The sequence below is a fragment of the Pipra filicauda genome, unplaced genomic scaffold (genome assembly GCF_003945595.2).
Source record: "Pipra filicauda isolate LSUMZ 115617 unplaced genomic scaffold, ASM394559v2 scaffold46_size3722508_pilon, whole genome shotgun sequence".
In the NCBI taxonomy this organism is placed as follows: Eukaryota; Metazoa; Chordata; class Aves; order Passeriformes; family Pipridae; genus Pipra; species Pipra filicauda.
The window spans coordinates 332,639-340,580 of record NW_024104609.1 but is presented as its reverse complement, the minus strand read 5'-3'; the positions used below and the strand labels follow the sequence as shown (position 1 = coordinate 340,580).

At 62.1% G+C, this 7,942-nt stretch overlaps 1 protein-coding gene across 3 annotated transcripts; it reads left to right on the top strand.

Moving 5' to 3' along the window:
• Positions 1-237: 237 nt before the first annotated feature.
• On the top strand, positions 238-7,690 carry DHODH (dihydroorotate dehydrogenase (quinone)). 3 transcript variants are annotated; one of them, XM_039386180.1, is made up of 11 exons: positions 288-471; positions 748-947; positions 1,272-1,354; positions 1,868-2,055; positions 2,514-2,627; positions 2,983-3,136; positions 3,211-3,370; positions 6,129-6,190; positions 6,357-6,461; positions 6,648-6,722; positions 6,870-7,690. In XM_039386180.1, exons 1-11 carry the CDS (start codon positions 367-369, stop codon positions 7,631-7,633), a joined length of 2,010 nt encoding a protein of 669 aa, XP_039242114.1. In that variant the 5' UTR covers positions 288-366; the 3' UTR covers positions 7,634-7,690. The 3 variants fall into 3 exon arrangements, with proteins under 3 accessions (XP_027589390.1, XP_039242114.1, XP_039242115.1); XM_039386181.1 differs by lacking the exons at positions 3,211-3,370; positions 6,129-6,190; XM_027733589.2 differs by lacking the exons at positions 6,129-6,190; positions 6,357-6,461; positions 6,648-6,722; positions 6,870-7,690 and adding an exon at positions 3,515-3,833 and having other exon boundaries at positions 238-471.
• The last annotated feature ends 252 nt before the right edge of the window (positions 7,691-7,942 follow it).

The window sequence follows — 7,942 nt, the reverse complement described above, 5'->3', positions numbered from 1 at the left end:
TGGGATGGGTACCGGGGTGGGATGAGTGCGGGGGGTGGAATGGGATCGGTGCCGGTACCAGGATGGGATGGGTGTTGGTGAGGGTGCCGGGTTGGGATCGGTACCAGGATGAGATGGGTGCTGGTGCCGGTAGGGAATGGGGAGGGGATCGGTGCCGGGATGGATGGGGGGTGGTGCCGGTAGGGAATGGGAAGGGGATCGGTACCGGGATGGAGGGGTGCTGGTGCCGGTAGAGGGGATCGGTGCCGGTGCACCGCTGACGGCTGTGGGCAGGGGCGGCTGCGGGCGCTGGCACTGGGAGGCTGCGGGCTGCTGCTGGGCTCGGCGCTGGCGGCAGGAGACGAGCGGCTCTACGCGGCGGCGGTGATGCCCGCGCTCCGGGCGCTGCCCCCCGAGACCGCCCACGGCCTGGCTCTGCGCGCTGCTGCCCTCGGGCTGCTGCCCCCCGCCCGTCCCGACGGCCCCGCGCTGGTGCGGCTCTGGTGGGGAGAGATCGGGGGTGGGGCGGGGCGGGGATTGGGGCAGGGAGTCGGGAGGGCGGAGTGGACGGGGGGGCGGTCGGTCGGGTGCCAGTGGAAACCTGTCACAGTCCGCGGGGGAAGACGAGGGTCTCTCGGGCAGGCACTCCATGGGGCAGAGGAAGGGAGGTCAGGGGAAGCAGCTGGGGTTGTTCGGGAGGGGTCTGGAGCGAGGCCCCGGCTGTGGTTTCTGCGGTCGGTGGGCTCTGACCCAGACCTGTCCCCGCAGGAGGTGCGAGTCCTCGGGCAGCGATTCCGCAACCCCCTGGGCCTGGCCGCTGGCTTTGACAAGCAGGGTGAGGCTGTGGACGGGCTGTACAAGATGGGCTTTGGCTTTGTGGAAGTGGGGACCGTCACACCCAAGCCCCAGGAAGGGAACCCCAAGCCCAGGGTCTTCCGGCTGGCAGAGGACGAGGCGGTCATCAACAGGTGGGATCTGAGGGCAGTGTTCAGCCGTGTCCTGCAGTCTGCCCACCTCGAGGGTGGTTATTTGGGGAAGGTCAGGGGTGATTTTTACCCCATGTCTGGCTTGCACTCACAGGGCAGCAAGTCCCTCTGTGCCAGCACCTGTGGGTGCACATGGCAGTGCAGGGTTATTTGGATGGTCCCAGCTCCGTGGTTGGTGCTGTGGTGGCTTTTGGGTTGGATGTGCTGAGCAGAGCTGCAGAGACTACGTGTCTGCCTTGTTTCTCCCATGTTCTGTTTGGGGTTTGTGGACACTAGCCCAGCCCTGAACCATCTGTCCTGGTGCAGGTATGGATTCAACAGCCATGGCCACGTTGCAGTGGAGCATAGGCTGCGGGCCCGCCAGGAGACGCAGACCAGGCTCACTGGTGGTGAGACAAGCTTGTAAGACTTTGCCCTTGGGGTCTGCAGGGTGGGTTTGGGGGTCTCCCAGGTAGCTGTAGGCCAGAAAAGGTGTGTAACACCAGTGTCCAGGCACAGGAGCACCTTGGCCAGAGCAAGGTACACTCAAACAGCAGGACCCTCTTGGGGCTGTAGCCTCTCCCCTTGGGATTGTGATTAGTCACCTTTCTCCTGCCATTTTCTTTGGGACTGAGCTGCACATACTGCTTTAGGCAGAACATGTTAAAGCCAAAGCTAAGAGGACCCCAGCTGGGCAGATCCTGACAGCAACTTCTGCCAGGCTGTGGTGCTGGGAGGTGCTGAGTGGGGCAGCTGTGGTGATGCTCCTGTGGCTGTGGGACAGTGCCAGGCCCATTCCCATGAAATACATGGGCTGCATATCCCCATCTTGATTTTAGCTGGTCCTAGAGCCTCCCTTTTTGGTGCTCTGGCCCTTGGGTGGGGGTTGGTCCTGCCCTAGTTTAGCCATGTCTATGTTCCAGCGGGGATGCCCCTTGGAATCAACCTGGGCAAGAACAAGAGCTCCATAGACGCTGCAGCTGACTATGTGGCTGGGGTCCGGACACTGGGCCCTTTGGCTGACTACCTGGTTGTGAACGTGTCCAGCCCGAACACCCCAGGGCTGCGAGACCTGCAGGGCAAGACTGAGCTGCAGGACCTGCTGAGAAAGGTGGGTCACTTCCCCCAGCCAGCCCAACCTGCAGCTGCAGCACTGGATGCATCGTGTGCCCTGGCAGTGTCTGCTCCACTCCAGCCAGTGGGTTTGCCCTGGCACAGGGATAAGTGGGGCGGCTCCCAGGAGTGGCGGGCAGGATTGCTGAGATGTCCCCTGAGCAGCTGCTGCCGTGGGGTGCACCAGGGCACTGTACCCCAGCAAAGGGCTCAGGAGCAGTGAGGTATCGCCATCCACTCTGTTCCTGCCAGAGGCAGCAAGTCACCCACCCCACGGCTTTGGGTGTCCTCGGGGTCCTGTGCTGGCCGTGTGCCCTAGGCCCTGTACTGAGGGTGCCTCTCTGTCAAGAATGCCATGTAGAGGAGCAGGGCCTGTCCCTGTCCTGGTTGGCGCCCGTGGCTCCTGGTCAGGGCACGAGGTTTCTCCCTGCCATGCATTGCCATGTGCACCTGCAGGTGCTGGCGGAGAGGGACCTGCTGCCCTGCGAGCACAAGCCAGCCGTGCTGGTGAAGATCGCCCCTGATCTCACTGCACAGGACAAGCGCGACATTGCCAGCGTTATCTGCGAGGTGAGATGGGAAGGGGAGGCTGATGTGCCTCCTGCCTCACCTCACACAGCACAGGGGCAGGACCATGGCACTCCTGACAGGTCTTCTCTCTGAAAGATAGGTGCACCTGCAGCTCCCTGGCTGCCATAGGGGTGGTATCCTGGGTAGCTTGGAGTCTGTGAGGACCTATGTGTGTCAACCAGACCTTGGGTGGCCCAGATAGTCCAGGCAGTGAGGGGCAGCTGCTTTGTGCCCAGCCATGTTTCTGGGGTTATGTGCTGGGGGAGCCCTGACCTGGCATCCCAGGAATGGGATGGGATGGGATGGGGGGGAGCTGCTTGTTGCTGCTGTGTCCTCATGCTGCTGACCCCCTCAGCTAGGTGTGGATGGGCTGATTGTCAGCAACACCACCGTGAGCCGCCCCAGCAGCCTCCGGAGCAGGCAGCGCATGGAGCCCGGGGGCCTCAGCGGGAAGCCCCTGCGGGAGCTCTCCACACAGACCATCAGGGAGATGTACTGCCTCACCCAAGGTGGGAGCAGAGCAGGGCTTGGGGGGTGCATGCCTTCATTGCCTGTGCCTTCCTGACCCTGTGCCTACCCACAGGCCGGGTGCCCATCATCGGGGTGGGTGGGGTGAGCAGCGGGCGGGATGCCCTGGAGAAGATCCGTGCCGGAGCCTCCCTTGTGCAGCTGTACACAGCCCTTGTGTACCACGGGCCACCGGTGGTGGGGGCAGTGAAGCGGGAACTGGAGGAGCTGCTGAGGTGAGGGGGCTCCAGGCACCTCCCCAGGGAGCCCCTGGGCCCAGGGTGGCTCTGAACAACTTTGTGCTGGTGCCCAAGCAGTGCACCACCAGGGTGAGCTGCAGTGCCAGGCTGGCCCTGCCATCTCGCACTGTCCCTGGTTAGGGAGCAGGGCTTCAAGAACGTCATGGAGGCGGTTGGAGCAGATCACCGGTGCTGACATGCTGCAGAACCAAGGTCTAGCCAGGAGAGCCATGGCTGAGCAGGAATGAGTCTGATAATTCCAGTGCTGGGCAGGCTGGGACCAAGCCAAGGTCTTGGTCCCAGGCCCTGAGAAGAGCCTCTGATGGGTGAAGCAGGGGCTGCATTAGTGGGGAGCAGGGGAGGGGACCTCCACACCAGTGCCACTGCCCAGGGCTGTGTTTTGGCTTTCCTGTGGGCAGCCAAACCCAGCCCAAGTATCAATAAACATTTGGCTCACCTAGTCGTGTATGCTGCTCCGGGGATACCTCATGGGCTGGAGGGACACAGCCCAGATCTCCTGAGCCAAGCAGGATCGGCTCTCTATGTTGCTCCCACTTTTCTGGTGGGAGAAGCTGCAGGGTAGCTGAGCTCTGGGATGAACCGACAGAAGTGCACCAGGGCTCCCCTCATAGAGATCTCTGCCCGAGGCCAGGCACTTGGGGTTGCTGGGTGCCAGTTCTTCCCTTTGCTGCCAGTACACAGCTGTTTGGAGATGGCTGCGGTTATGCCCTGTTATTGTTGTGGAAAAGGTCTGATTGGTAGTGCTTCTGCCTGTTGGTTTTGTTTCTGGAGCCTCCAGCACTGACTGTTCCTTCGCCCTGAACTTCCTGCAGTTACCTTGGGCTTTGCTTGAACAAGAGCTTGCCCTGGACACAGCATTTGCTTTGGCAGCCTTTCGCAGTCCACCCTGCAGAGCAGGATTGCGCCACAGCACTTCCCCAAAGTTGTTTACAACTCCTGCCCCTGCTCCGAGTGGCACTCAGCTCATGTCAGGGTCATCACCCACCTGCCTCCCCCTTCTGCAGCCCCCTGCACCAGCCTCTTCATGTCCCAGATTCTCTGCTGTGGGCAGGTGACACCTATCGCTGCTCTAACAGGGAATTCACCTGATCTGTCGGCCAAGGTGTTGATGTGCTTTGGAGAGTGCCTGGGAGACTCTTGCTCTTTCAGGCTGAGGGTGACACAGCACCTTCCTAAGGTACTGGTGCTGTTGACGGATCAGAGTTGCCAAGCCCTGATGCATTTGGTGCTGGACTCAAGCCTTCTGTGTGGTGGTACAAGTATGGCTGCTGCTGGATCAGGGATGTCAAGCTCTGCATTGTTTGGGGACACAAATGCCCCATGAGATGGGAAGAAGCTCACAGAGGATGGGAAAGCCACCTGGGGGGTCTGGGACCAGCCACAGATGTCCCTCCTGAGCCCGAAGAGCTGGAGCATCCAAGGGGCAGGGGGGCACTGGCAAGACCCTGGCAGGCCAAGCTTCAGTGGCTCAGGGCTGGGGCTAGCACCACATGCTATGAATGGTTTTGGGGTGGCTTCCCTGCAGCACTGGCTCCCTCCTCTCCTGCTGCCCCTCAGCTGTACTCCTGCTGGAGGCAGACTGCTCGTGGGAATAGGCTGATGTGCTCTGCCCTGCACCGCTGCTGCCCAGCCACATCCAGCTGGGCACTGGCCAGCAGTTGCTGCTGTGAGTTCCCGTAAGCCTAGGTTGAGCCCTCGATGCTGCTGACAAACAACCTCCACCCCTGGGGCCAGGGGCTGCCAGGACACAGGGCTGTGGCCCCACTGCTTGGGAAAGGGTGGGTACTGGTTGGAAGCCGGATTGGCTGCAGTCCCTCAGAACCTGTCCCTAGTGTGGGACATGCTGCTCCCCTTGGCCAGCAGGGTGGCACTGCCCAGGGCACTGGTACCCCAGCTCTGGGTGGGTGTGCCCTGACTGTGAGCAAAGCCAGGCACAGGATGGGATGGGACCTGGCTCCTGGGACCCAGCTTCTCCTGCCAGCACTGGGGCGGTCACCTGTGCCCTGCAGGGACTGTGGTAGGTGTGGGCACAGGGCAGGTTTGCCAAGGGCAGGGGCTGGTCTGCTCTCTGTGAGCCTCAGCTGGTGTCACAGTGCCAGGGCACTAGTCTGCAGCCAGCCCCCCCCATATTTGTAGCTACAAAATCCGGGAAACTCTTGGCACATTGGCTTCCTGTGGGGGCTTGGCAGCTTCCCGTGAGCCTCTGCCAAGCCGGCAGAGAGCCAGGTGGGGCTTTTTGTGCTCCTCCTGCTGGGAAAGGTGCTGGCTGCAGGCAGCAGGGTCAGGAGGTCTGGAGCTCTTGGGCTGCACCAGGGGGAGGGAGGTGACAATAAAAGGGGTGAGGAGGGAGCCCCGAGCAGCAGTGACCTGCAGGAGGAGGCTGCTGTGAGCAGGGAGCTGCCAGCATGGGGTAAGCAACACTGACATGTCCCTCCATGTGCTCAGTGCTCTGTCTGTCCTGCTTGCCTGGCTGAGGGCCTGGCTGAGGACCTGGCCCTGCTGAGGGCCATGGCAGAACCCATATTGGGCCTGGAAGCACCCCAGGTCCCAACACTGCAGCCTTGCCCTCTGCAGCAGCAGGGTCCAGGTCTGGCTCTTGGCTGTCTGATGGGCAGCCCCGAGGGCCCTCCTGGGACAGGACAGGAGCCCAGACAGGATCCTGGTGGAGCCCACAGCTGGGAGCAGGGCAGCTTTCTGGGAGCTCTCTGCTGATGCTGCCCTCTTCTCCCTGCAGACCTGCAGAGCTGCTGATCGCTGGCCTGGCCTGGAGCGTGCTGGGGACTGCAGCTGCCACCGGTACCTTCCAGGGCAGGCAGGGAGCACTGGGGTTCAGATGAAGGGGAGGGGACTTGGCAGGGAGCAGGCAGGGTCAGGGAAGATGGAACTAGGGAGGGACCCAATGGAGGTGGGAGCATGTCCTGGGCTTGGTGCTCTGGGCCAGCTGAGCATTGTCTGCCTGCAGACTGGAGCTGTGCAAAGCCTGCGGAGATTGAACACGGCCACGTGGAGCACCTGGTGGTCAGGTACCGCTGCGACCCATACTACCGGCTGCGCGGCTCCGATGATGGTGAGGCACATCCCCAGCTCCAGGGGATGCAAGGGGCTGCCCCAATGCCAGGGATGCAGCCCCCTACCCCACTTCCTCGGGGGTATGAGTAGCTACATCTGCTCACCCAAGCCCCAGGGAGGTACAAGCACCTCTGTGCCTCCCTGGCTGCAGGGCAGGGATGTTGACTCTGGTTTCTCTCCAAAGGGACATACAAATGTGATGGGAATCAGGTGTGGGTGAGTCCTGGAGCTGGTAAGGAGGTGCCTGTCTGCGAGCCAGGTGAGAGCAGAGTCACAGGGGCTGGGGCTGTGAAAAGCAGGGCAGCTGTGGGGTCATGAGCAGTCTGTGCAGCCAAAGGGCTGTAGGGGCTGCTGAGCACCACTGGGCTGAGAGGGCTCAACCTGGGCCCTGCTCTGTCCTATGCAGTGTGTGGGAAGCCGAAGAACCCCCCCAGGCAGATGCAGCGCATCATTGGGGGTCTGTTGGCTCAGAAGGGCAGCTTCCCTTGGCAGGCCCGGATGGTGACCCGCCACAACCTCACTGTGGGGGCCACACTTATCAGTGATCAGTGGCTGCTAACCACTGGCAGGAACGTGTACCTGAACCACAGCGAGAACACCAATCCAGAGGAGATTGCCCCTACGCTGCAGCTGTTCCTGGGCAGCCGGGAGCAGCCCGCCTTGGGCATCGAGCGCATCGTGCTGCACCCCGGCTACCCACAGGCTGTGGACCTGGCCCTGCTGAAGCTCAAACAGAAGGTGCTTGTTGGAGAGGAAGTGATGCCCATCTGCCTGCCCCAGAAAGACTACGTGCAGCCAGGGCGGGTGGGCTATGTCTCAGGCTGGGGCCGTGGTGCCACCTTCGCCTTCTCTGACATGCTGAAGTACGTGATGCTCCCAGTGGCTGAGGAAAAGCAGTGCCAGGAGTACTACGGGGCACGGAATGCATCCTACTGGGTGCAGCCCATCCTCAGCAACGATACCTTCTGCGTGGGCATGAGTGAGCTGCGGGAGGACACCTGCTATGGGGATGCTGGTGGGGCCTTTGCTGTGCAGGACCCTGATGACGACACCTGGTACGCAGCTGGCATCCTCAGCTATGACAAGACCTGCACGGCCACCAAGTACAGTGTGTACGTGGACGTGCAGCGCGTCTTGGCCTGGGTGAAGGAGACAGTTACAGCCAGCTGAGGGGCCGTGGGGGAATAAAACTGTCCTGTCTCGGGCTGCAGGCTGTGTCTCTGTGCAGACTGTGTGTGTGTGTGTCTGTCTGTCCGCAGGCTCTGTGTTTGTGCAGCACATGGGCCTGTCTGCGCAGGGGCGAGCATGTGCCTCCTCTCGCCCCACCACATCCCCGTGGGTCCCTGGAAGCCTTCGCCGGCGGTTGGCTGGAAGGCTCGGGGCTGCAGGGACTGCCCGGAGCTCTGGGGGGTTCTCGCCGCCTTCCGCGGTGTGTGAGTGTCCATGGGGGACTCTCTGTCCCCGTGGGGGATTCTCTGT

Coding starts and splice junctions, on each gene's coding strand:
- DHODH (XM_039386180.1), top strand. CDS start 367: ATGCCCGCGCTCCGGGCGCTGCCCCCCGAGACCGCCCACGGCCTGGCT. Junction 1,355..1,867: donor GCAGACCAGGCTCACTGGTG/GTGAGACAAGCT, acceptor TCTATGTTCCAG/CGGGGATGCCCCTTGGAATC. Junction 3,137..3,210: donor GATGTACTGCCTCACCCAAG/GTGGGAGCAGAG, acceptor GCCTACCCACAG/GCCGGGTGCCCATCATCGGG.